The sequence below is a fragment of the Anabrus simplex genome, chromosome 2 (assembly GCF_040414725.1).
Source record: "Anabrus simplex isolate iqAnaSimp1 chromosome 2, ASM4041472v1, whole genome shotgun sequence".
Classification (NCBI taxonomy): Eukaryota; Metazoa; Arthropoda; class Insecta; order Orthoptera; family Tettigoniidae; genus Anabrus; species Anabrus simplex.
In genome coordinates this window covers 986,078,133-986,105,691 of record NC_090266.1, presented here as the reverse complement: position 1 = coordinate 986,105,691, position 27,559 = coordinate 986,078,133, and the positions used below count along the sequence as shown (strand labels likewise).

Sequence of the window (27,559 nt, the reverse complement as noted above, 5' to 3'; positions counted from 1 at the left end):
TAGTACGCCTCATTTTGGTGCTGCCATTGGTTTTTGGGGTTTCCTTATAACCGCATAACCTTTGGTGGTGCTATTTGAGGATCCAACCAGCCTCTGGGCTGATGACCTAACAGACAGACATATTGATATGCCTTGAATTTTGCTTGGTGAACTTCATAACCAAGGATATAAACTTCATTTTGTTTCCGTATTAAACTGAAATCACAAAGATAAGGTTTAATAAGGTTCAATCTTTTCATTATTTATTATAAGTTGTTTTACGTCGCACTGACACAGATAGGTCTTATGGCGACGATGGGATAGGAAAGGGCTAGGAGTGGGAAGGAAGTGTCTGTGGCCTTAATTTAGGCACAGTCCCAGCATTTGCCTCATGTGAAAATGGGAAACCATGGAAAACCATCTTCAGGACTGCCGACCGTGGGGTTCGAACCGACGATCTCCCGAATACTGGATAGTGGCCGCACTTAAGCGACTGCAGCTATCAAGCTTGGCCCAACATTTTCAATACAAATTACAAGTTGCATGAGATGTTATCTACAACATTTATTCAATAGTGGTACCAGTTTTGACATATACAAATGTCATCATCAGCCTAAATCACACTAATCACACAAATTGAGCAAGTACATATTAATTAAAATTGCCGTGGTGGCATGTAGGGAAACACAACATCATACACTATTTTTCACCAAATAAATACATTGATTAAATTTTTTAACATGCTTTAGCTGTACCATCAACCTTTTCTAATCTATTTTTCACACTCTGAACATATGAAAGTCTTTTAAAACTTCTTGTTACCGTGTGTTACAATTAAAGTGATATACATCTGATCTTCCTGATTTGCTTACATACAAATGCTCAAATTATCACATGTCATTTTACAGTTGCATTTAAAATCTTTTAGTGATTGTCTGTGAATTAATTAAAACCACTTGTTATTCAAATGTTCTCCAAGTAAGAACAGAAATTTAGTCTATAACACCTTGCTCGGGTAATGGAGCTTGAGGAACTATGCGTTTGTATATCTCATAAAACGTGTTGTCTTAGAAAGGCTTGTTGCACTTGTTACAATTTACACTGAGACATCTATAAAATTAGACATGATACTGTATAGGCTTTTGGGCTTATGCCGTGTCAAGAAAATAAGGTGAAATTCTTAATGTTTCACAGAGAACTGTGCTCTGCGACCTCATAAGAAATCTCGACTGACCACGAGAAAGACTTCTTAAACAACGACACTTTGAATCTGGACGTTAAAATAGACGTGGAAATGGTACGTTCATTCGCCACCAGATGGCCCCAGGACGTGGCACAATGCTAGCATTCGAAGCGGAAGCTGACCGAACCGTCACAATCAGACTAAGCGGTTCACATAACGTGTTGCGTAACATATGACATAGACAGGTGTATGATATAAACACAAGCCTGGAATGAAACATCTGGCGACAACGAACGTACGAATTTGGAAAACACCGAGACGAAATAACAATAGTGAAGGGACAGGGAAGGGAACTACCTACAGAAATTCTTAATGGCTGGCAACCAGGTATTACTTAATTGATAGCCGGTGTCCCTGTTGAAACTGTTAGGATTTCTACGTATTTCCACAGTTTCTCGTATAATCGTGGACCTGTAGTGTCTAGTGTGGGTAAGAGCTCGAGCATCTTGGAACATGACATCATGACCCGACGATAGAACGTGCTCAGCTATTGCCGATTTGTCTGGTTGGTTGAGATGAATATTACATTCATGTTCTTTGATACGGGTACCAATGGACCGGCATGTTTGGCTGATGTATACCTTACCACACGTACAGGGAATTTCGTATACCACAGGATGTAAAAGGGGGGACAATTTGTCCTTGATAGACTGTGAGCAATTTTAGTGGCGGTGTCAAACAGGGTTTTTATATTGTGTTTGCGGAGGATTTTGGCAATTCGATCTGCGGTGTTGTGAATGTAAGGCAAGCAGGCAGTTCCCTTCACTTCTTCCTTCTGTGAGCTTTCCTTGGTTGTTTCTCTGGGATGTAGGACTCTATGAATCTGCAAATCACTGTAACCATTACCCTTGAACGCGACTTTGAGCATGTCCATCTCTACCTGGATATGTGATGGCTCACAAATTTGTCTCGTCCTCTTGGCAAGTGTCGTGAGAATGCCTTGTTTTTGTGCTGGATGGTGGTGAGAATCTGCACGAAGATAGCGATTTGTGTGGGTAGGTTTACGATAGACGGTATGTTCTACGGAGCCGTCCGATTTCTTTCTTACTAGAACATCCAAGAAAGGAAGGCATCCGTCCGACTCCATCTCCATAGTGAATTTTATTGATGGATGTTGTTGATTTAGGTGGTTCAGAAATAGATGAAGTTTCTCAGGACCTTCTGTCCAGACCACAAATGCATCATAAACATACCTCCACCTTATCATAGGCTTGACGGGCACCGAAGCAATAGCCTCTTCCTCAAAATGCTCCATAAAGAAATTAGCCACTACGGGCGAAAGTGGACTTCCCATAGCCACTCCGTCTGTCTGTTCGTAAAAATTCCCATCCCACAAGAAATAGCTGGACGACATGCAGTGGTAAAATAGCTTAGTAATGGCCTCAGGGAACAGGTTCTCAATGAGAGACATGACCGAGTCAATCGGCACTTTAGTGAACAAGGACTCCAAATCGAAACCCACCAAAATGGCATTAGGTTGAAGAGTTATGGTTGACAGCTTGTTGATGAAATACCGAGAGACCCCGACGTATGATTCAGTATGTCCTATGTGTGGCTGAAGCAATTTCCTTAGGTATTTAGCCAGAGTATACGTAGGAGAACCTATCGCACCAACAATAGGTCTGAGGGGAGCATCTTTTTTATGGATCTAAGGCAGTCCATATAATCTAGGTGGCACTGCAACCCTAGGGACAGATGTTTAGCCTCCTCTTTTGGAATTGAAGATTGCCTTAAGAGCTTCACAGTGGGGATGGACACACGAGTGGTGGGGTCACGTGAGCTCAGTCTGTAAACAGGCTCTGACAATATACCCGAGATCTTATTCTTAAACTCGTCAATGTCCATAACCACTGTCGCATTACCCTTATCAGCTGAGAGAATGGTCAGTTAAGAATCATCTCAAAGTCCCTTCAGAGCTCTCTTTCACCTCTTGTTAAATTGGGCGCGGGTACAACAGCGGACCTTATTAGTCTCACATATTTCTGTCTTAACTCCTCAGCCTCATCCGTAGGTAGTTTGTGGATGGCTGCCTCAATGGAAGTAATTAACTCCTCAGTGGGAATTTAAGAGGGAGCGACAGCGAAATTAAGACCCCGAGCTAAAAATGCCATTTGGTTCTCGTCCAAGGATTTCTTGGAAAGATTTACGACAGTTTTACTAGAATCCGGGTTCGTGCAATAGATCGCATATTTCTGAGCTAGACGGAGAACTTTGGTTTCTGTCTGAATGACACCTGGTTGAATTTTCGTTCAGCCTGTATAGCAGTAATGCGATCGAAAGTCAACCACTATTCCCGTGAGAGAGTGTTGCTTAACAGCAGGTGTAAAGGAAGCAACTCTCGGGATACTGAGACCAGTTCCCAACGAGTGTTATGCACTCTCTCAATCACAAGAGCCTTGCTAGCGTGTTTATATATTCTCCTGGCTTTCGGTGTATTTAACGTGTGCTTCAGCTTCACACAGTTGGGAATGCTGTTATGGTCCCTGCATCTCAGGAGAAAGCAAAAAGAAGAAAGAAGAATAGACTTCTTTCCCCTTAATTTGCTGAATTTTGAAGCCTTCTTGAAAGTATCCTCCCCATAGAGGCAACATCTATAAAACTGTTTAGTATAAGATGGTATTGTTTAAATACGGTAGTTGTTTGCCTGCCTTATCTTCTCTTTGGGCGTAATACAGGTGATCTAAAATTTCTCAATCCAATCGGGAAGATTTAAAGAAGCCTAAAGACAAACCAAAGCAAAAGAAGAATAAGTATTAAAGTTTAATGGGCCTGGACAACTAATGGTGTATGTGAATACGGTATATGTGGCTCACCTTGGACAGCGTGGGACAGCGTGCTGAGAAGTTTGACCTGTGAAAAGGAGGTGCGGACTAACGTGCTGACATGTGGAGTGTAGTGAGGCAGATATTAAGCTGGAGAGGAGAGGTGGGGGGAGGGAGGGGTGGGGTGGTAGGAGGGGCAGAGTTTAAGGTGGGTCTTGTGAACAGTGTGGTGAGGGTTTGTAACGTGATAGGGTATTGTGTATCGCACAGAATTTTGAACGTCTATTTGGAAGATCAACACACCTAAAGACTTTAAATTAAAAAATCAAAGAGGATGTTGGTTTCTTCTCAGATTTAGTTCAGGTTCGAATTGCAGTTAAAGACCTGATCCAAAACGCCTGACTTAAGATAAATGTCAGTTTTATTTACTGAGCTGGTATTATATATGATAACCACATTTCTGTTATCGGTTCGGTATACGGTTTTATTATTGTGTCTCCTCAGAATATTTGCAATGCTGTAAATATCTTTAAGGAAAGTGAAGGTTGAATAATAATCAGTCTCTAGTTAGAGTTGAATTTAAACAGTATTTGTGTTTATTAATGATGCGCTCTATAAATATATTATCGTATCCGTTATATTTACCTATGAAGCGAATTGTATTCAATTCTTTATCTTAATTCTCTTTAGTTAACGGTATTCTGAATGCCCAATCTACCATACTACTGTAGGTAGCACATTTATGTGCTTTGGGATGGGAAGAAACTTTCCTGATGGTAGTGGCTGCCAGTGTTGCCTTCCTGTAGATGTTATATTCTATAGAAGAAGGAAATCTGTTTAACGTGAGATCCAGAAAATTTATGTTTCCATTTGATTCAGATTCCAGAGTGAACTTTATCTGCGGTTCAATATTATTTAAATTATTAAGAGTGGAGACTGCATCAGTAATTCTTTCATTGAGGATAACGAGAGTGTCATCCACATATCTGGCCCAGAATTTTATGTTCGCGAAGACACTATTGTTGTTAATTGTCATATGATCCAAATGGTCAATATATATCTCTGCCAATATCCCTGAGGCCGGCCACACCATAGCCAAACAATCTTGCTGGCATATGCAATTATTAAAAGAGAAGAAATTGTTCTTGATTACTAGTTTCAAAATTAGCATGCAATCTTGGATCTCGAGCTCACTGAGACTGCTATATTTATTTAGATTGTTCTGGATAATAGGAAAAAGTTTCTTAGTATTGATGCTCTGATACATATTTGTTATATTAAAGGAATCTAACGAGTGGAAAGGTTGTATTTCAAAGCCATCTAGTTTTTCTAATTAACTCAATGGTATTTTTTACAGATTTATTCAACAGAAAATTATAATTCTTTCTTAGAAATATCTGGATAAAGTGCGTTAACCCAATCGCATCATTTGACGACCCTAGCTCGTCATAGTTACTCGTGGCATATGAATCAAATGACGAGCTCTGCTCGCGGCGATGCACAGCTGTACATCAATCCATATAGTTCAGTCACTAATCCACAGACGCCACTTGTATGCATTCTGAGCTGAAGTTTACACATGTAGCTTCGGTTTTTTCCCTTTCACCAGGTTCTCGCACACTTCCGCAACAAGAGATAAGAGAATCTTTATTCACATAATTTCGCTCTTGTCAGTTGCCATCATGGCGTCAAGCAGATATGCTGGTGTTTATGAATAAGGAATACGGAAGCTAATAGATAGTGTTCTGGAGAGTGATATTGAAGGCAGTGATATTTGTGATGATGAAATAGACCCTGAAGTCCTTAGTTCGAGTACTAGTGATGCGTATAATAGTTCTGATGACACGGAAAGTGAAGCAAATAACGACGGTGTGCCGAGTCTTTCGAAACGAGCTCGTACCTCGGCACAGACTAACTTGACTGACTGGAACTGGACAAAAAGTGACAATAAACCTGTTGTACATAAGTTTAGTGAATACAGTGGGGTTAGTGAAAATTTTTTGAAAAAGTTTGATACGCAGCCACTATCTGAACTCTCAGTTTTTTGTGAATACATGAACCCTTTGTTTGACAATATATCTGTCGAGACAAATTCATATGCAACAAAACAGTTGAGCAATCCTGACAGAAAAAAGTTGAAAGACGATGACAAATGGTTTGAGACTACACCTGACGAAATTAGGGCATATTTTGCGTTAGTTATAGTAATGTCACAAGTGCGAAAGTCAAGAATACAGTTATACTGGAGTAAAAACAGGTGTATAAACACTCCTATTTTTCGTGAAACCATGAGCAGGGGATGATTTATTATAATTTCACTATTTTTACATTTTGTTGACGATGAACAAGTCGATAGTAGTGACAAACTAAGAAAGATTAGGCCTATAATACAACATTTCTGCTCCAGATTTTCAGAATTATAATTACCTTCACAAGACATAGCTCTAGATGAAAGTCTAATGAAATTCAGAGGCCGCCTTTCATATGTCCAGTGTAATAGGTCTAAACGTTCTAGGTTTGGAATAAAAATTTACAAAATTTGTGAATCAAGTTCTGGCTACTGTCTGTCTTTCAAAATTTATGTAGGTGATGATGTAACGGATCCATGTCTGCCAGCGAGTACAAACGTCGTGCTCAACATGTGTGAACCCTTGTTAGGCCGAGGACATACATTGTTTTTAGATAACTGGTATTCTTCCCCAGATTTATTCAAAAGGCTACACGACAAGCAGATGAATGTAATTGGAACTGTTAGACAGAACCGAAAAAACATGCCTCGCGATATCAGTAAGACGAAACTAAAACGTGGAGAGTACGAGACATTGGCTGCCAACAATATGTTGTGTGTGAAGTGGAAAGACAACAAGGATGTTTGCTTTCTCACCACTAAACACAAATCAGCTGACATGACAGGGACAGGCAAACTCAGACGAAAGAGAGGACAAACCCCAAGGGAAGAAGTGATAAAGCCCAAGTGTGGCCTTGAATATCAGAAGGGGATGGGTGGTGTTGACCTTCAGGATCAGGTTAGAGCTCTGTTCCCCGTCATGCGACGCACAGTGAAAGGATATAGGAAAATAGTCTTTTACCTCCTGGATATGTGTATTTTCAATTCCTTCACTGTGTATCACAAGATCGCTGTTAACAGAAAGACGAGCTACACGGACTTCCGAACTAGCATTGCGCAGCAGCTACTAGAGACTGTTCAGTTGCCGGAGTACTCGGTTCGAGGTCGAACTTCAGCGAGCACCACCCCAACCAGATTACAAGCTAAATCATGGGCCCACTTTCCCATGCGTATTCCCCCTACAGAGAAGAAATCAAAAGTCACAAGAAGGTGTGTTGTGTGCTACAGCCGGGGTAAAAGAAGCGAAAGTTGCTGGCAGTGCAAAAAGTGTGGCGAAGCTCTTCACTTAGAAGAATGTTTTGAGGTGTACCACACCCAGCAGACGTACTAAAATAGCGGCATTTGTAAGTTTATTACTTCTTTATTATGCATGCAAATTTTCAGAAAGGAAAACTTACTGGTTGGGTTTGTATGATTTTCTAAATAAGAGTGTGATGACGACGGCCGTACAGCGGCATTTAAATGTGATTTCTTAGTGAACTCCTATGGTATTTAAATGTGAGGCGAATGGGTTAATTTATAGAATGGGCTTGGCTTATAATTGATGATGGGGCGTATGGGCACGCTGGTCTTATGGATCTTAGGCAAAGCTTTCGCTACTGGCTCTCCGGGGTTCATAATTGTTAGTCTTGCCTTCTCTTGTTCTGTGAATAAGAATGACATTTTTTTTTAGGATTAGTTTTAAAAGATGTTATATCTGTTGGGTCCAATCTTTTTAAATTACTAAAAAAGTGCCCTTATTGGAAAATTCTTCAGTTTTTACGATGTAATCTGTTTTGTCCATTATTACCGTCGTATTCCCTTTATCTGCCCTAGTGACAATAAGGTTCTTGTCTTTAATTTTCTTTTTGAGATTTATTATATGTTCCCGTTCTACAAAATATTCTTGGTTTTTATCGTTACTGGTGGGTAATGGATTTCTTCTTGTTGTATGGATTTTATTCAGTTTTCTTCTAATATCGAATCTAACTTCATCTTGTATTTCTAGGAGCATTTTATTAATAGCTACTTCCGACTCTATAACCAATTTGTTGGTGGCATTGATTAGGTTCGTGTTCGGCCAGTTGTGCTTCGGACCTTTTTCTAGTATCACATTGTCCTGCTCTGTTAATACTGTTTTTGACATATTTATAACGGGAGGGTGGAATTTCTCAATCAAGTTGTCTAAATAATTATGATTTTCAGTTGTTCCTTTAGTACCCCAATTTTCCGTCGCATTAGCCTTAAGTCCGTTGAGCTTCTTGTCTAATATGAGCTGTTTTTGAGCTAACTGTTTGAATAATTTTCTATTAACCTGGTTAAGGAAAATGTTCTATTGGGCTTTTGAGAGGAGGTATGCTGCCTCAAGGTGTCACATATAGTTGGTTGTTTAGAGAAGATCTTTTCTTGTACAAGAATTTAATTTTGTTCCTAATCCATATCCTATTAACTTTATTTTGAGTACTCTTGTGTTGAGGTGAGTTTTGGTGTCTTTTTATATTCACTTTGAGGAAGTTAGACGTTAGATTGTTTTATTTTTTAATTAAAGTATTTAGGTGTGTTGATCTTACGAATAGACATTCAATAATCTGCGCGATACTCAATACCCTATCACGTTACAAACCACCATCACACTGTTAACAAGATCTAGTGACAAAAATTAAGAGAAATAGACTCCGATGGCCAGGCCAATTGCAACTCCTGGAGGAAGGCAATCCTCTGAAAAAGATATACATTTCTAAACCTGAACGATGGAGAAAAAGAGGCAGACCAAGGAAGAGATGGCTGGATGATATAGAGGAAGGTCTACATCAGCTGGGAGTCTGAGGCTGGTGGAGGAAGGCACGGGACAGACCGGAATGGGGAAGTCATCAAGAAGGCCAAGGCCCTTGGAGGGCTGTAGAATCATGGAGTAAGATTACTGCGATACATACATTACCACAAGAAAGAAAAATATTATAATCCATCAATAATTACTGGAGCTATCTTTAAAGTGCACGTCACATTAAGATACTAGCCACCTGGTGACCATGATCGTTAAGGTGGTCTGACACCGTTGTTAGCCAGAAGAATCCCACTGGTGGAGAAAAATTTCACCATCAGAATGTTGGCTGGCAGAATAACCTCCTCTAATGGAGGCCGTGCCTGGTAAAGAGCAGCAATATGCACTCGAGTCTTACAGTGAGTGGCTTGAAGCATGATGAGACATGGTGCGAAACATTCAGCTCCGTACGTAATTACGATTATTTTTCAAACATGGGTAATTTCAAGACTAGTGTTTGTTCCATTTTTTAACAGTAAGTACAGCTCCGAATGTATCATCAATATTAAGTTATAATAAGCTCTAAAATCTTACAAATAATGATCATTATCATAATCAGTTGCTATTTTGACCATTCCGCAGTTTCTTTCGATGAAATTTTAAAACTTCAGGCCTATTTCAAAATTTGAATGCATGTTTCATCGCAACTTGTTTACAAGATCCAGCAATCTAATTTGATTTCAAAACATAACTTCAATACTTGTTATAAAGTGGAATCTTGGATTGCGAGCATAATTCGTTCTGGCAACATGCTCGTAATGCAAATTGCTCGTATATCAAAGCAAATTTTCCCATAAGAAACTATTGAAACTCGGATGATTCGTCCACAACACAAGCCCACAAAAACATTTATTCGCATAACATTTCTAAAACAAAATATAACGTAAAACAATTAAACTGCACTTTACCTTACAATAGAATCATTGTTGGTGTGAGGGAATCTCAGTTGAAGTGAGAGATTCCATTGACTTTTCCTCCTCCTCACCCTCGGACGAGATCTCCATAACCTCCTCCTGTTGTAGACGTAGACTTGCTATAAAATCCCGCGATATCAGCCACTCGCATACCTCGTTCGTGTTTTTCGATCATTCCCTTCTTAAATTCCATTGTAATTATCTCCTTCGTCCGACCGAATTCCTTTTCAGCCTTCTTTTTGTTCACAGGGCCCATCGCTGCGGAACAGTTATATCACTAATGACAGAAACAAAACATCTACACTCGTACGATGTTGACTATGTGAGCGAGGCACGCCAACTGAAGTCCAGCGCAGGAAATGATACACACACTTTCCCAGGAAAGAGAGTGGCAGGGGAAGGGAAAACAAAAGCACAGGGGAGGTGGAAACGTACGTACACGCGACGCTCGTATTGCGAAACCTCACTCGCGTATCAAGTTACAATTTATTTAAAATGTTCGCTCATCTTGCAAAACACTCGTAGACCAAGTTACTCGCAATCCGAGGTTCCACTGTGTATAAAATGCAGGATAGGGACGTATCTCTGGTAATTATCTAATGAAACCATTTAACCTTTAAACTTTTGAAAGACATATAGAGTTACTTTAGTACTAAACGTTTTCAACGAGGCAACTGCAGCTGATATGTCAGTCTACCAAGGTACTGCCTACTTCAAAACTTTGTACTGAAAAGGTGGACCATTGTGAATATAGAGAGACCCTTGTTTTCTGTTACTGAAAAGGGACAGTTTGTCAGCACCTTGAAAAACCATAACAGATGAGAGACTTATACTTTTATAGAAGTTTTGAGTTTGGCTGAAAACTGGAATGAGGTAAGTGAAAAATCTGCCAATAAAGGACACCTTGTCTCAGGGCACCTCATATGCCTTACGTCACTGTACAAAGGTTATCGTGAAAGTAATAATATATTCATTGAATTATTTTAATGTGGATTATATACTCCGTACCAAGTCCTAGCCCGATAAGTTATTTTAGCATCACGTTTTGGCTGTTGCCAGCAATTGGCAGGTGGAAACTCCAATTATAAGGTACAGACTGGTATTTCCAGCTGAACAGAAAATACGACCGAAATGTATCTTGGAGCTGCATTCACCTAGATACGGCAATATTACAATGTGTAGCAATGTTAATGAACTGAAATATGTTGCGGAAGATAGTGAGAATTCTACTGAAGAACAATGCTCCCACAGATTTAGTTACTCAAGTAACTAGCAATGTAATTGCGATTATGAAGTCATTAATATCTGAGAAATATGAACATTTACTTTTGTCAATGAATAAAAAACGAAGCATGATCTGTGCTTACATTGGGAATTTGCAGTATTTTCAGACACTAGTATAGACCACATTGCCGAAGATACTTATATCTGTGGTAGCTGTAATACAGACACTGAGAATGATTGTTTCAATTGCATCAAATATTCTTCTAAATAACTGCTCAAAAATGAAGTCAGAATATTTGATTGGTACCAAAGCAAATAAAAAGCGTTAATTGTTAGCACGGGTTTGATGTGAGCATTTGCTTTGCCATACTTTTGTTATCAATTTGATGTTATATTCATGTTCATTATACCATCGAACTAACTCATTTTAATTTCTGTTTCTGTCATTTATATGTGCATATCTCAGTCCAACTCCTTAAACATTTTTGATAAAAGTAGAAGATTAAAGAAAAGAAAATACAAGTTCTTTTACACTCTGGCCGGGCGCGGGGTCGAACGAATCACACAGGCAAAGCAACGTTGCCACTTACATTGGCCGAGGTCTTCCATTATAGGAGGCTATGCCAACAGGGTAGGAGAAGTGGTGGTTTACTATTTCTAGTAAGTAGATATTGTGCCAAAAGCCTACATTTAATTCCAAACCTTTCTGCAGTGTATGTATGCAGTGAGCGCATAAGACACTGTTGATGACAATTCATCCATCGGATGGCAACGTTTATTTGACAGCAGTAGGCTACGTGCCGATACCAGGGTTCACCCACAACCTACCTCATCACCATATGAGACATCCAGATGTACAGTTTGCCCATGAGGGTCAAATAGAAAGACCTGTACCAGGTGGGCAGTACATGTCCTCCGACATTCCAGGCACTACAAGCCATATGATATATATATACACTATGTGATCAAAAGTGTTCGGACACCCCCAAAAACATACATTTTTCATCTTAGGTGCATTGTCCTGCCACCTACTGCCAGGCACTCCATAGCATCGACCTCAGTAGTCATTCGACATCGTGAGAAGCAGAATAGGACGCTCTGCGTTACTCACGGACTTCGAATGTGGTCAGGTGATTGGGTGTCATTTGTGTCAGAAGCCTGTACACGAGATTTTGACACACCTAAACATCCCTAGGTCCACTGTTTCTGATGTGATAGTGAAGTGGATACGTGAAGGGACACGTACAGCACGAAAGCATACAGGCCAACCTCGTCTGTTGACTGGCAGAGACCGCTGACAGTTGAAGAGGGTCATCAAGTGTAATAGGCAGGCATCCATCCAGACCATCACACAGGAATTCCAAACTGCATCAAGATCCACTCCAAGTACTACGACAGTTCATGGTCAAGCGGCTGGCCATAAGCCACACATCACGCAGGTCAATGCCAAACGACGCCTCGCTTGGTGTAAGGAGAAATATTTTGTGGAGTGACAAATCACGGTACACAATGTGGCGATCCGATGGTAGGGTGTGGGTATGGCGAATGCCCGGTGAACGTCATCTGCCAGCGTGTGTAGTGCCAACAGTAAAATTCGGAGGCGGTGGTGTTATGGTGTGGTTGTGCTTTTCATGCAGAAGGCTTGCACCCCTTGTTGTTTTGCGTGGCACTATCATAGCACAGGCCTACATTTATGTTTTAAGCACCTTCTTGCTTCCCACTGTTGAAGAGCAGTTCGGGGATGACCACTGCATCTTTCAACACAATCGAGCACCTGTTCATAATGTACGGCGTGTGGCGGAGTGGTTACACGACAATAACATCCCTGTAATGGACTGGCCTGCACAGAGTCCCGACCTGAATCCTATAGAACACCTTTGGGAAGTTTAGGAACGCACTTCGTGCCAGGTCTCACCGACCAACATCGCTACCTCTCCTCAGTGCAGCACCCCGTGAAGAATGGGCTGCCATTCCCCAAGCAACCTTCCACCACCTGATTGAACGTATGCCTGCGAGAGTGGAAGCTGTCATCAAGGCTAAGGGTGGGCCAACACCATACTGAAGTCCAACATTACCGATGAAGGGCGCCAAGAGCTTGCACGTCACGTTCAGCCAGGTGTCCGGATACTTTTGATCACAGTGTATAGTAAGATACTCTATATTTAAGTTACATCTCTCATATTAAAATTCCTCCCACATCCAAGTGAGGTTGACCACTCAAATTTACACGCTTTGAAATGTTAACAAACCCAACTGCCAACTTTACTGTGATTTCATATGTTAGCAGATCCGATAACTTGAAGCACATCAAGAGGTATGTCCACAGAAAAATCTACATAAACAAGAAGAAGAAAAAAGGGGGTTGAGGAATTGCAATTGTTATGCATGTTTCAACAAACATTCAGTATGAATGAATAAAGAAAACAAAAAATGAAAAGGAAAGACCAATTCAAGCTCACCATTGCATCTGTAATAATATCTTCCAACTTTGTCTGGAAGAGCTTCAACATTTTTGCCAAGTGGTAGCAGAGAAAGGATAACCACATACATTTCGAATGCACTATAAATTGCAATAACTTCCAGGTTGAATAACTTCATCCAGTCTGCATAGTCAGGCCAACTGTTAATGCTCTGAAATGAAACACAATGGAAATCAAATTACAAACTAATCCAAAACACAATTAAACTTCAAGCTAGCAAATAAGCCCCTCACCTCCATGCAAGTATGACAGGTTATGACTTATTTAGAAGCTTCCCGTGATTAAGGTTACTAAATCATACCCCAAACATGAAACGTAAGTCACATTCAATGCGAGTGTGCTCCGCAACTAGGAATTTAAGATTGATCACCCTGATTGTGGAAGCATGGAGAACACTGCTGAAAAATGACCTTTACACGTGTGAGATTTAAGTGTTAATTCTGAAATATTTGAGGACAGGTTAGAGAGATGGAGGTACAAACATACAGCCATTTCATTTCCATCTCTACCAGCCTGGGCTTCAAGCCATGTCACTGATTGACTGATTTGTACCAAAATATCCTTCAGCATCTACAGAGCTAGTAGGACCCAAAATACAACACAGAGCTGTTTAAGCAAACTGAATATTTTGAGCTGAACAACAAACAGCATTTGCAAGCAGTCACTCCAAGGGTGCACAAACTCCTTGACCTAAGTTTTCTGAAGAAAAAATAAAAAGTTAAAATTATTTTCCAAAAGAAAAACCCACTGGTTTCACAATTATAATCCCCTTTTAGTATCAATTTTGCATTTCATCTAGTTTTTAAAGCAGATTAAAAAGTGTTTGAGAAGTCATGAAAAATACTCAAGTACAGGCCTTATAAAAGCATTTCGCATGTCATTTTTTTAAAATAGTGGATTTCATTTCTTCTCAGTTTCAACTCAATTCAGTTCCGGTTCTTCAGTCTGTTGAGACTAATTTATGAATAAATAAAATTTAGGGAAAAACCTGAGAAACAAAGCAGATTTAAACACTTTATTAAGAAATGTGGTCCTGAGAAACTGAAAAACAATAAGGCTTATGAAAAACTTTTCCAGCCATCAGATTTTAGGAATAAGAATTTAACCAGCCAATTGTCACAAGCATATTTACGGTTCAATTTTGGTCCATTTAATACCACATGCGAAGTTCTACTTACCAATATGGTTTCATTCATATTAATAGATTTAAGAACAAAGTATTTCCTTCTCTGAACTTATCTGACAGGGAAGATGGTATCCAGTGCAAAAGACCTAGTCCATATAAGGAATTGAGAGCAGACATTGAATATTCCCACGGCAAAATTGAAGGCCATTCTCCAAGTGAAACAGATGTAAAGTGTACAGTACAATTTTGTAATGCTCTATGGCAAGGAAATAATAGAGCACAGTGTTGATGAGCAAGAAGCCTAAGATTCAACTGCCTTTCAGGCTGATTTTTATTTCTCTTCATTTTCACACTTGTTCTGATCAAAAACCAGAAAATAATTGTTAGTAAATAATGGTTAATTGTATCACAAATGTCCAGGCAAAAAAAAAAAAAAAAAAAAAGAAGAGATGAAAATAAAAGAAAGGAATGAGCTATCACATATTAATGGAATTATTCCTGTAACTCCAGTACATATTCATTAGTTCATTATAGAAGTTCTTTGCTAGTGGCTTTACATCGCACCGATACAGACAGGTCTTATGGCAACGATGGGATAGGAAAGGCCTAGGAGTTGGAAGGATGTGGCCTTGGCCTTAATTAAGGTACAGCCCCAGCATTTGCCTGGTGTGAAAAAGGGAAACCACGGAAAACAACCTTCAGGGCTGCCAACAGTGGGATTTAATATGGGAAGGACAGCTGATTCAGAAAGTAATGGAACCAACCAGAGGGAAAAATATCCTGGATGTGGTGCTGATAAAACCAGATGAGCTCCATAGAGAAACTGAAGTAATAGATGGTATTAGTGATCATGAAGCTGTTTTTGTGGTAGTTAAAAATAAATGTGATAAAAAGGAAGGTCTTAAAAGTAGGACTATTAGGCAGTACCATATGGCTGATAAAGCAGGCATGAGGCAGTTTCTAAAAAGTAACTATGATCGGTGGAAAACTGTAAATAAAAATGTAAACAGACTCTGGGATGGGTTTAAAGAAATTGTTGAGGAATGCGAAAACAGGTTTGTACCATTAAGGGTGGTAAGGAATGGTAAAGACCCACCTTATTATAATAGAGAAATAAAGAGACTAAGAAGGAGGTGCAGACTGGAAAGAAATAGAGTTAGAAATGGTCGTGGAAGTAAGGAGAAATTGAAGGAACTTACTAGAAAATTAAATCTAGCAAAGAAGGCAGCTAAGGATAACATGATGGCAAGCATAATTGGCAGTCATACAAATTTTAGTGAAAAATGAAGGGTATGTATAGGTATTTTAAGGCAGAAACAGGTTCCAAGAAGGACATTCCAGGAATAATTAATGAACAAGGGGAGTGTGTATGTCAGGATCTTAAAAAGGCAGAAGTATTCAGTCAGCAGTATGTAAAGATTGTTGGTTACAAGGATAATGTCGAGATAGAGGAGGAGACTAAGGCCAAAGTAAGGGGGTAAGGGTTGTTCTGTCCTAAGGCAGGTCCGAACCTCCGCAGAGGTGTGCCTGAGCCGGACATTACGTGCGGTAGGGTGGCCAGTTCCTTTCCGCTCCTCCATTCCCTTACCCCCCACCAACAGCGCGTGGCAACCCATCCAACTCCTGACCACGCCCAATGTTGCTTAACTTCGGAGATCTCACGGGATCCGGTGTTTCAACACGGCTACGGCCATTGGCGAGGCCAGTTTTAAAAACTTGCTTCCCTAAAAATAGGGGTAGATAGCTTTCCCCGTAAGTTCTAATAAAAGGCATAAACCATATTGATCCTAAAAAATTCGATATCATAAATGTCTTTAGTGATAATAAATTATAAGGCAAAGAAAACTTAGATACCTCATATCCAAATCAACCCCCCAAAGAAGTAATAAAATTTACATATGATAACAATGACATTTACAATCAGTTACAAAAGTTGAAAACTAGAAAAGCGGCTGGAATTGATCAGATTTCTGGGGATATACTAAAGACAATGGGTTGGGATATAGTACCATATCTGAAGTACTTATTTGATTATTGTTTGGTCGGAGGAGCTATACCGGATGAATGGAGAGTTGCTATAGTAGCCCCTGTGTATAAAGGAAAGGGTGATAGACATAAAGCTGAAAATGACAGGCCAGTAAGTTTGACATGCATTGTATGTAAGCTTTGGGAAGGCATTCTTTCTGATTATATTAGACATGTTTGTGAAATTAATAACTGGTTCGATAGAAGGCAATTCGGTTTTAGGAAATATTATTCCACTGAAGCTCAACTTGTAGGATTCCAGCAAGATATAGCAGATATCTTGGATTCTGGAGGTCAAATGGACTGTATCGCAATTGACCTGTCTAAAGCATTTGATAGGGTGGATCATGGGAGACTACTGGCAAAAATGAGTGCAATTGGACTAGACAAAAGAGTGACTGAATGGGTTGCTATATTTCTAGAAAATAGATCTCAAAGAATTAGAGTAGGTGAAGCTTTTTCTGACCCTGTAATAATTAAGAGGGGAATTCCTCAAGGCAGTATTATCAGACCTTTATGTTTTGTTATATATATAAATGATATGAGTAAAGGAGTGGAATCGGAGGTAAGGATTTTTGCGGATGCTGTTGTTCTTTATAGAGTGATAAATAAGTTACAAGTTTGTGAGCAACTGCAACGTGACCTCGAAAATGTTGTGAGATGGACAGCAGGCAATGGTATATTGATAAACGGGGTTAAAAGTCAGGTTGTGAGTTTCACAAATAGAAAAAGTCCTCTCAGTTTTAATTACTGTGTTGATGGGGTGAAAGTTCCTTTTGGGGATCATTGTAAGTATCTAGGTGTTAATATAAGGAAAGATCTTCATTGGGGTAATCACATAAATATGATTGTGAATAAAGGGTACAGATCTCTGCACATGGTTATGAGGGTGTTTAGGGGTTGTAGTAAGGACGTAAAGGAGAGGGCATATAAGTCTCTGGTAAGTCCCCAACTAGAGTATGGTTCCAGTGTATGGGACCCTCACCAGGATTACCTGATTCAAGAACTGGAAAAAATCCAAAGAAAAGCAGCTCGATTTGTTCTGGGTGATCTCCGACAAAAGAGTAGCGTTACGAAAATGTTGCAAAGTTTGGGTTGGGAAGAATTGAGAGAAAGAAGAAGAGCTGCTCGACTAAGTGGTATGTTGATATAGATTTTGATTCCCATAGGGTATTGGTATTATAAGTGGTATGTTCCGAGCTGTCAGCGGAGAGATGGCATGGAATGACATTAGTAGACGAATAAGTTTGAATGGCGTTTATAAAAGTAGGAAAGATCACAATATGAAGATAAAGTTGGAATTCAAGAGGACAAACTGGGGCAAATATTCATTTATAGGAAGGGGAGTTAGGGATTGGAATAACTTACCAAGGGAGACGTTCAATAAATTTATAGGGAATCTGCCACCTGGGCGACTGCCCTAAATGCAGATCAGGATTGATTGATTGATGTTCAGTAAATTTCCAATTTCTATGCAATCATTTAAGAAAAGGCTAGGAAAACAACAGATAGGGAATCTGCCACCTGGGCGACTGCCCTAAATGCAGATCAGTATTGACTGATTGATTGATTGATTGATTGATTGATTGATAGACAGTGATTGATTGAAAGATACTTCTCACATTCCATGTTCCAATATATCGATATTGTTGCCATTTAGCACGCTTTAGTCATCGAAAGTTTAAGACCGTCCGGTTACCTCTATTTGGTTTCTGAACAACATGTACTTTTGTGGTGGTGAAGTTGTTAGCCCCACGCACCAACCCCCAACCTGGAGGACCAGGGTATCATCACCTTAGACCTGTCCGGCTTGTGTGGCCTTACCAGGAGCATATGCTCCCGCTAGCGTAGCGCTAAGGATCATTTGAACACGTAAGCCTCCAAAACTCCCGGCAAAATGTATTTTGCCTTTGCCTTTGTCAAAGTGGTGATACCATCGCGAGGACGGAGATGACTTTGCTTTTTAAACACTAGTACTCATGTTTATTATTATCTTTGTTTATTCATACCCCCTGCTTAGTAATTCAGTGACAATGGAATGGCTCTTGATGTGTAAATTACCATATATTTATTTTTATTGCATACTTTTGTTGTTGTTGTTGTTATTATTAATACATATTCCTTAAAATGTAAATAAACTAATATTTAATAAATTATGCTTATTTATTTCATTGCATATTGATATTGCTATGACAACATGATGTAGATACAGTATTAAAGTATTTCTTCCCAAATAGATTTGTTATACACCCCCCATGGATGACGGACGCAGGCAAAGAATACACCCACGGTATCCCCTGCCAGTTATAAGAGGTGACTAAAAGGGGTATTAGAACCATGAAACTACTTGTGATTAGTACCATTACGTGGGGAACACCATGGGTCACCTTTACTTGTGAGTAGTATCACTGTGTTAGGTACACAATAGGTTCATGATTAGTAGCAACATAAGGTGAGTGTATGGGTTTTCCAGTACCCGTGATTAGTACCATTGTGAGAAACACCATGTGTCCGGGCGTTGCCTGTGATTAGTACCACTATATCAGCGGCACGTGGAACACCATGGGAATAACTGCGCCCAAGATTAGTACACTTAGGTGAGGAACACCATGGGTTTGCGTTGCCTATGAGTGGCACCATTATGTGAGAAACACCATAGGTCTGCGTTACCTGTACAAAGTAGAATACTTGTGAGGAGTACCATAATATGTTGAACACCGTGAGTCTCCACTATTTCTGATTAGTACCGCACCATGACAAATACCATGGTTCTACTTTACTAGCGATAAGTACCATTATGAGGGGCCGTTGACCTGGATTTTGGACTACTTCAGACAACACGAATCCTCGATTCAGGATTGTGCTTTAGAAGCAGTCCCTTGGTCAGTAATACTATTGTTTATGATAGTTTCTGAACTGGATCCACTGACTGTTTTAAATTCATATCCATCCATTCATTCTTCATCATCATCATGTTTTTTTTAAATTTTTGGTCAGTGGATGATTTTGAACTTTTAAATTGTCATTACAATTTGTCTCATTTTGTACCATTAGGGGCTGTTGACCTAGATGTTAGGCCCCTTTAAACAACAAGCATCATCAGATTTCTTATACCTACACCAATCAAACTACAGACTAGGGAAGTATCTTTTACTAAGATACATAATGTTCTTACATATATGTATAATTGAAGAACTGAAGATCCATATACAGATAAGTGTGTCGCCTTGTGGTAAAAGTTGAAACTGTGTAATTTGGGAGAGAGCAAGCCCATGTGGTAGGCCTATTACGCGTCATAAGAAACTGAGTGAACTGGCTGTGCAGCTCGATGACATTGCTGTGAGCTTGCTTTCAGGAGATGGTGGATTCAAGCCCCACAGTCGGAAGGTCTGAAGTTATAATACCAATTTAAACGGTTCGTTATTGGACATTATACATTTTCCAGCTAACTCATTCCTGGTTGCCAGCGTTTCGCCCCCGTGTGCCAGGTTGGGCTCATCAGTTGGTACCTAGCACACCTACCAAGATGCTGGCTAGTGCATACCATGGAAGCCACTGCATAGGCTACTTGTCGTGGTTTTTTTTTGTTTGTTTGTTTGTTTGTGGTTCCCTAATTTTCATTTCAGGCTAATGTTGTGGCTGTACCTTTATTAAGGCAAGAACCACTTATTTTCATTTAAGTTCTAGCCCTCTTCCCTATCCCATTCTTGCCTTACAACCTGTTTTCATGTGATTTAAGCCAATATATATGTAAAAATCTGGTAATGTTATTTGACTCATTAGCACCCCTGTACCTTTCTTGGGTTTCCCTAATGTTGTAAGCTTGAGATACACCAAGTTGCAAGTTGAAAATATGTTTAAAATGCCCCCCATCCCCTACTGCTTATTGAAGAGAGAAGACAACATCCAAGCCAAAGGAAGGACACCGGGCTGAGTGGCTGAGATGGCTGAGGCACTGGCTTTCTGACCTCAACTTGGCAGGTTTGATCCTGGCTCGGTCCGGTGGTATTTGAAGGTACTTAAATACATCTGTCTCATGTCCATAGATTTACTGGCATGTAAGAAAACTCCTGCAGGACAAAATTCTGCCACCTCAGTGTCTCCAAAAACCGTAAAAGTACTTAGTGGGATGTAAAGCTATCAGCATTATTATTAAAAGGAAGGACGGATATGTCTTACTTTACAAAGGTGAAAAATGAGAGTATCCTCCTTTCAATACATTATATATTCCGTCATTAGACGGATACTCTCATTTTTCACCTTTGCAAAGTGAAAACCATCAATACGGAATGATTCTAATATCTTGTAATGGATATGTCTTATGCGGGAAGTCCTTGAACTTATAGAAATTGCCAGTGCCGCAGCCGTCTGAGCCACTCAGCCCAGTGTCCTTCCTTTGGATTGGATGTTGTCTTCTTTCTTCAATAAGCAGTAGGGGATGGGGGGCATTTTGAACATATTTTCAGCTATACAATCTAGATCCTTTCTCTCTTTCCCCTCCCCCCTCCCAGTACCTTTAATAATACAGTTTTAGTAATGTGTACACCAGAATAAAGGCAGGAAATGTTTAAAATTAATTTAAGCGAGTGAAGGAGAGAATGTATGACTAGCTCAGGTTGGTGGGTTCGATTCCGGCAATATTTGAAAGTACTCAAAAATGCCAGTCCCATGTCTAGATCTACCGGTACATAAAATAACTCTTACGGGACGAAATTCTGGCACCTCGGCGTATATGAAAACGATAGAAGTAGTTAGTAGAACTAATATTCAATTCCGCAGTGAGCTTGAAAGCTGACCTAATTTCCGTTCATATAGATTGGCACATTAGTGTTCCTATATGGTGGGTTCGAGTCTGGCGGTATTTGAAAGTGCTCAAATACGCCAGTCTCATGTCTAGATCTACCAGTATATGAAATAACTCTTGCGGGATGAAATTTTGGCAGTAGAACTAATAACATTATTTTCAATTCCGCAGTGAACTTGAAAGCTGACCTAATTTCCGTTCACGGAGCTTGGCACATTAGTATTCCTATATGTTTCCTGGATAAGCTTGAAGATATAATCAGCCTGCAGGCTGAAAATATGCCCTCTCTCCTTACTGGTTATTGAAGAGAGAAGGGAATGTTCGCGCAAAAGAAAGGGAAGTCATTAATTGATGTCTGGAACTTTCGAAAATCACACTGCAAAGACTTATTAAATACATTGCATCGTTTAACACGCCCCTCTGTTCAAGAATATGGTTATAGTATGCCTACTGTATATCAAAATAAAGACAGAAATATGTAACATTAATTTGAGTGAGAAAGTGTGCTTATTTCCTTAATTTCTCATTGAGCATGGAAACCGACTTAATTATTAATATCGTGACTTATTTCATCTTAACTTTTATCATTTACTAGGGTAGAGAAACATTCATTATCGGTGCTTACATTGAGGTTAGTTTGTTATGGTTATGTCTGGTGATTTTAATATGTAACCCGGCAGGTTGGCAGCAGTGATCACCCATTACAAAAAAGAGAAAAGAAGAGAATCGGGCGGTGATATTTACTTTCTAGTGTATTGCCTTATGTGGCAATTACTATATATACATAAAACTAGCAATTACCCGCGGCTTCGCTCGCGCGGATTTCGTAATTTGATCAAAATAATCGTTCCTCGGCATTGTACTAAGACAATATTCGAAAATTTCTAAAGTATAAAAACTCACCCAAAAATGAGTTTCATTTACAGCAGAAAATCTTTCTTAACCATGTTAGTGGTATTGCCTTTTTGGGCTAAGACAACCATGCAACATAGAAGTATACATGTGAGAAACAGTCTTCTCTCAAGTCGAAAAAATGAATACAGGCTTCTTTATTTTTAAAGCAAATTCCAGGTACCTATTCCCACACCTGTAACATCTTCAGTTTTTGAGATATACGTAAGTATCCCCATAAAAAGAATTCAACCTCCTGATCAGTCCTTCCCCCAACCCCACCCCTACCCCTCATCTAACTGTATTTTCCGAAAACAGAAATACAGGCTCCTTAATTTTTAAAGGAGATTCCAAATACCAGTTTTCACGTCCGTAACATCTAAGGATAGAAATATTTCAACAATTTTTCACTTCTTTTCACCCCCTTTAAGTGCATTCTCCGAAAACAAAAAGGTATATGTTCCTGTATTTTTAAAGGACTTCCCAAATACCAAGCTTCCTGTCTCTAACATGTTAAGTTCCTGACATATAACGTAGATATACTGGTACTCATTTTAAAAATTCACCCGCTTTTCCAATTCTGTTCAGCCCCCTAACTGGATTTTCCGAAAAACAAAAAAATACATGTTTCATTATTTTTAAAGGAGATTCCAAATACCAGTTTTCATGTCTGTACGTCTGTAACACCTTCAGTTTTTTAGATAAATGTATACTCATAAGAATAATTCACTTTCTTCTTCTTCTTCTTCTTCACTTCTTTCCACCCCTCTCCCGCCTCAAGTGGACTTTCCGAAAATAAAAAATATGCATTTCTTTATTTTCACAAAAATTCAAAATACCAACTTTCACGCCTGTAACAGATTCAGTTTTTAAGGTAAAGTATCCTCATAAACATATTTCAACTACTTATTTACTTATCTTAAAACCCACACCCCTTACGTCGATTTTACGAAAAAACCAAACAAACGCGTGTTTCTCTATTTTTAAAGGAGATTATAAACACTAATTTTAAGTTAACATCTTCAGTTTTTGAGATATAATTATCCTCATAAAAGTAATTCAATTCTTTTTTCGCCCTGCCCCCCACCCTAACTACTGTTAAGTTGATTTCTCCCTCCCGAAAAGTGCGTGTTTCTTTATTTTTAAAGGAGATTCCAAATGCCAATTTTCACTTCTTTAATATCATTAGTTTTTGAGATATAAGTATCCTCATACAAAGAATTCAACTAGTTTTTAAATTAATTCACCCCCCTTAAATAGATTTTCTGAAGACAAAAGAACACGTATTACTTTACCTTGAAAGAAAATTCCAAATACAAATATTCATGCCTCTAACATCTTCAGTTTTTGAGAAATAATTATCTTCATAAAAAGAATTCAACTCCCTTTTCACCCCAGTCCGTTAAGTTGATTCTCCCTCCCAAATGCATGTTTCTTTGTTTTAAAGGAGATTCCAAATATAAATTTTCACGTGTGTAACATTAAGTTTTTGAGATGTAAGTTTCTCCATAAAAAGAATCAAAATGTTTCACTTCCTTAAGTGAATTTTGCGAAAACCAAAAGTACTTGTTCTTTTTAATTTATACAGGACCTTCCAAATGCCATTTATCACGACTGTACATCTTTTGTTTCAAGATACGGATATAAGTATCCTCAAGCCCCCAAGTTGATATCCCCCAGAAAATGCTTCTTTCTTTATTTTTAAAGGAGATTCCAAATACTAATTTTCACGTCTGTAACATCTTTCATTTTTGAGATATAAGTATCCTCATACAAAGAAGTCAAAAAAATTTCAATTAATTCATCTCCCTTGAGTGGATTTTCCAAAGACAAAAGATTTTGTGTTTCTTTACTTTGAAGGAAAATTCCAAATACAAATTTTCATGTCTGTAACAGCTTCAGGTTTTAAGATATAAGTATCCTCATGAAAAGAATTCAACTACTTTTTCACTCCACCTCCGCCCATTAAGTTGGTTTCGCCCCCACCCAAAAAATGAGTGTTTCTTTATTTTTAAGGGAGATTCCAAATACCAATTTCCACGTCTGTAACCCTCAGTTTTGAGATATAAGTTTCTCCAGATAAAGAATTAAATTTTTTTCCTTCCTTTCACACTCCTCACTCAAGTGAACATTCTATAAACGAACTACCAGTTTCTTTAAAAGAGCTTCCAAATACCAATTATCATGACTGTAACATCTTCAGTTTTTTATATATATATATCCTCGTAAAAGGAATAAATCTCAGTTTTCAACCCCCACTAACAAATTGATCCCCACCCCCCCATCAAATGCATGTTCCTTTATATTTAGAGGGGATTCCAGAAATAAGTTTTCACATTTGTAACATCCTTAGACTTTTTGGTATATATACATACATTCTCACACAAATATTTTGAATAACCTTTCAATTCTATCTCCCCCCCCCCCCCCCCCGTTAAAGGTTTTCTTCGAACATCGAAGAATACACGTTTCCTTATTTTTAAAGCAGATTCCGAATACCAGTTTCCACGTCTGCAAAATGTTCAATGTTTGAGATATACTGTAGATATGCTCATTTTAAAAATTCACCCCCTTTTTCAGTTTCCCTTAAATGGATTTTACAAAAAAAAAAAAAAAATGTATGTTTCTTTAATTTTACAGGAAATTCCAAATACAATTTTTCAAATCTGTAGTATGTTATGTGCCTGAGACAATTTGTTATAACATGTTATTTTATATATAGAGATAATGTCCTGACTGACTGACTGACTCATCATCACCGAGCCAAGACTACTGAACATAAAGAAATGAAATTTTGAGGATACATTTATATTACAATGTAGGTGCTTGCGAAGGGAGGATTTTCGGATATTCCGTTTCTAAGGGGGTGAAAACGGGGGTGAATTTTTAAAATGAGTGTATCTATACCTCAAAAACTCGACAGTTTAAAGACGTGAAAATTGGTATTTAAAAGCTTCTTAAAAATAAGGAAATACGTATTTTTTGTTTTCGGAATATCCTCTTAAGGCGTGTGAAAGAAGATGAAAAATGGGTTGAGTACCTTTTATGAGGATACATATAACTAAAAAACTGAAGATGTTTCAGTCTTGAAAATAGGTATATGGAATCTTCTTTAAAAAATAAGGAAATACTCATTTTTTGTTTGTTTTTGGAAAATCTTCTTAAGGGGGAGGGGGTAAACAGGAGTCACAAAGGGGGTGAATTTTTTTTTAACAGTATATCTAAGATATATCTCAAAACGTAGCATGTTACAGACGTGAAAATTGGCATTTGGAATACCCTGTAAAAGTAAAGAAACATGGAAAATTTGTTTTCTGAAAATCCACTTAAGGGGAAGTGTTAAAAGGGGTGAATTTTTAAAATGAGCAATCTGTATTGTATGTCAAAAACTTAACATGTTAGGGACGTTAAAATTGGTATTTTTAATCTCTTTTAAAAATAAAGTAACAAGTATATTTTGTTTTCAGAAAAACACTTAAAGGGGGAGGTAAAAATTACTGAAAAACGATTGATTTTTTTTTTTTTTTTTTTTTTTGATGCTGGTATCTCCAAAACTGAAGAGATTACAGACATGAAAATTGGTATTTGGAATCTTCCTTAAAATTAAAAATACATGTATTTTTTGTTTTTGGAAAAAACACTAGGGGGGGGGGCATTAAAATGACTGAAAAAGGGGTTGAGTTATTAGGATACTGGCATCTCCAAAACTGAAGATATTACAGACGTGAAAATTGGTATTTGGAATCTCCTTTAAAAATAAAGAAACATGTATGTTTGTTTTCAGAAAATTCACTTCAGGGAGTTGTAAAAAGGACTGAGAAGTGAGTTGAGTTCTTTTTATGAGGCTACTTATGTCTCAAAAACTGAAAATGTTACAGACATGAAAATTTGTGTTTGGAATCTTCCTCAAAAATTAAGAAACATATATTCTTTTGTGTTTGGAAAATCTACGTAAAGGGGGTGGGGTGTGTGAATTTTCCAAAAACAAAAATATGTGTTCCTTTATTTATTTTTTATTTTTGCTATTTGCTTAACGTCGCACTGACACAGATAGGTCTCATGGTGACGATAGGTAGGAAAGGCCTAGGAATGGGAAGGAAACGGCCATGGCCTTAATTAAGGTACAGCCCCAGCATTTGCCTGGTGTGAAAATGGGAAACCACGGAAAACCACCTTCAAGGCTACCGACAGTGGGGTTCGAACCCACTCCGCACTTAAGTGACTGCAGCTATTGAGCTCGGTATTTTTTCATTTTTAAGGAAGATTCCAAACACCCATTTTCACGTCTGTAATATCTTCAGGTTTGGAGATGCCAGTTCCTATTAAAAATAACCCAACCCCTTTTTCAGTCATTTTACACTCCCCCCCCCCCCCCGCAATAAGTGTTTTTTTTCCGGGGGGGAAAGCGTTTCTTTATTTTTAAAGGAGATTCTAAATACAAATTTTCACGTCTGTAATATCTTCAGTTTTGGAGATACCAGCATCCTATCATTAGCAGTAGTTTGATCAATTTTGGTGTTTAACTGGGTATTGGACTCGGTTATCTACGATTTCATTTGTGCTACTTGATTGATTAAATGGAGACAACGAATCCACACTGTGGACCCTGCCACCAGGCTGGACAAGCGCTAAAGAAGAAGAAGAAGATTGTTAGTTCTATCAAATACAGTAGAGACAATGAGTGACACTCAGCGGGATATCGAGGGACAGCTATTAGAGCTCTCTCTGGCGGATTGACCTGAGAACTACTGATTCTGTCATAAGAGCATGTGTATTTGTGTGTGAAGTTTTTGGTGTTATTTATGCATTTTCAGTGAATTGACATAATTAAATAGTAGCGTGTGTTATTCCTTGATATCTCCTCTCAACACGAGGGAAAAGGTATGTGCTGTGTTTGGCTGCAGTAACTATGAAGTAGAGAAGAATACAAGGTCTTTCTTCCGTATCCCTCGTGACAAGAAAATGTAAGTAATATTGTGTTTGCATAATATATATTCTTCCAGTGACAAAGAGATTTTTATAGTACTTCATAATCTTCTGACCTGCTCAACCCATATTTTAACTGGCTTAAAATATAATACGCATATTTTATTGCATAGTGCAGCAGTTAACCTTCAATACCGATGTGTTGTTATAGGTGTGATCTGATTCAGGAAAATAAATATGCATATGAGTGTGGCTGG

General features: G+C 38.6%; 1 protein-coding gene across 3 annotated transcripts in view; it reads right to left on the bottom strand.

The window, feature by feature from the left end:
- LOC136864608 (delta(14)-sterol reductase TM7SF2) overlaps window positions 1-27,559 on the bottom strand; it is a 378,438-nt gene that overhangs the window by 186,107 nt on the left and 164,772 nt on the right. For all 3 annotated transcript variants that reach the window (XM_068225883.1, XM_067141843.2, XM_067141844.2), the window contains exon 6: window positions 13,510-13,681. In XM_068225883.1, the coding sequence (XP_068081984.1) occupies window positions 13,510-13,681 (172 nt within the window). The remainder of the gene's footprint in view (window positions 1-13,509; window positions 13,682-27,559) is intronic.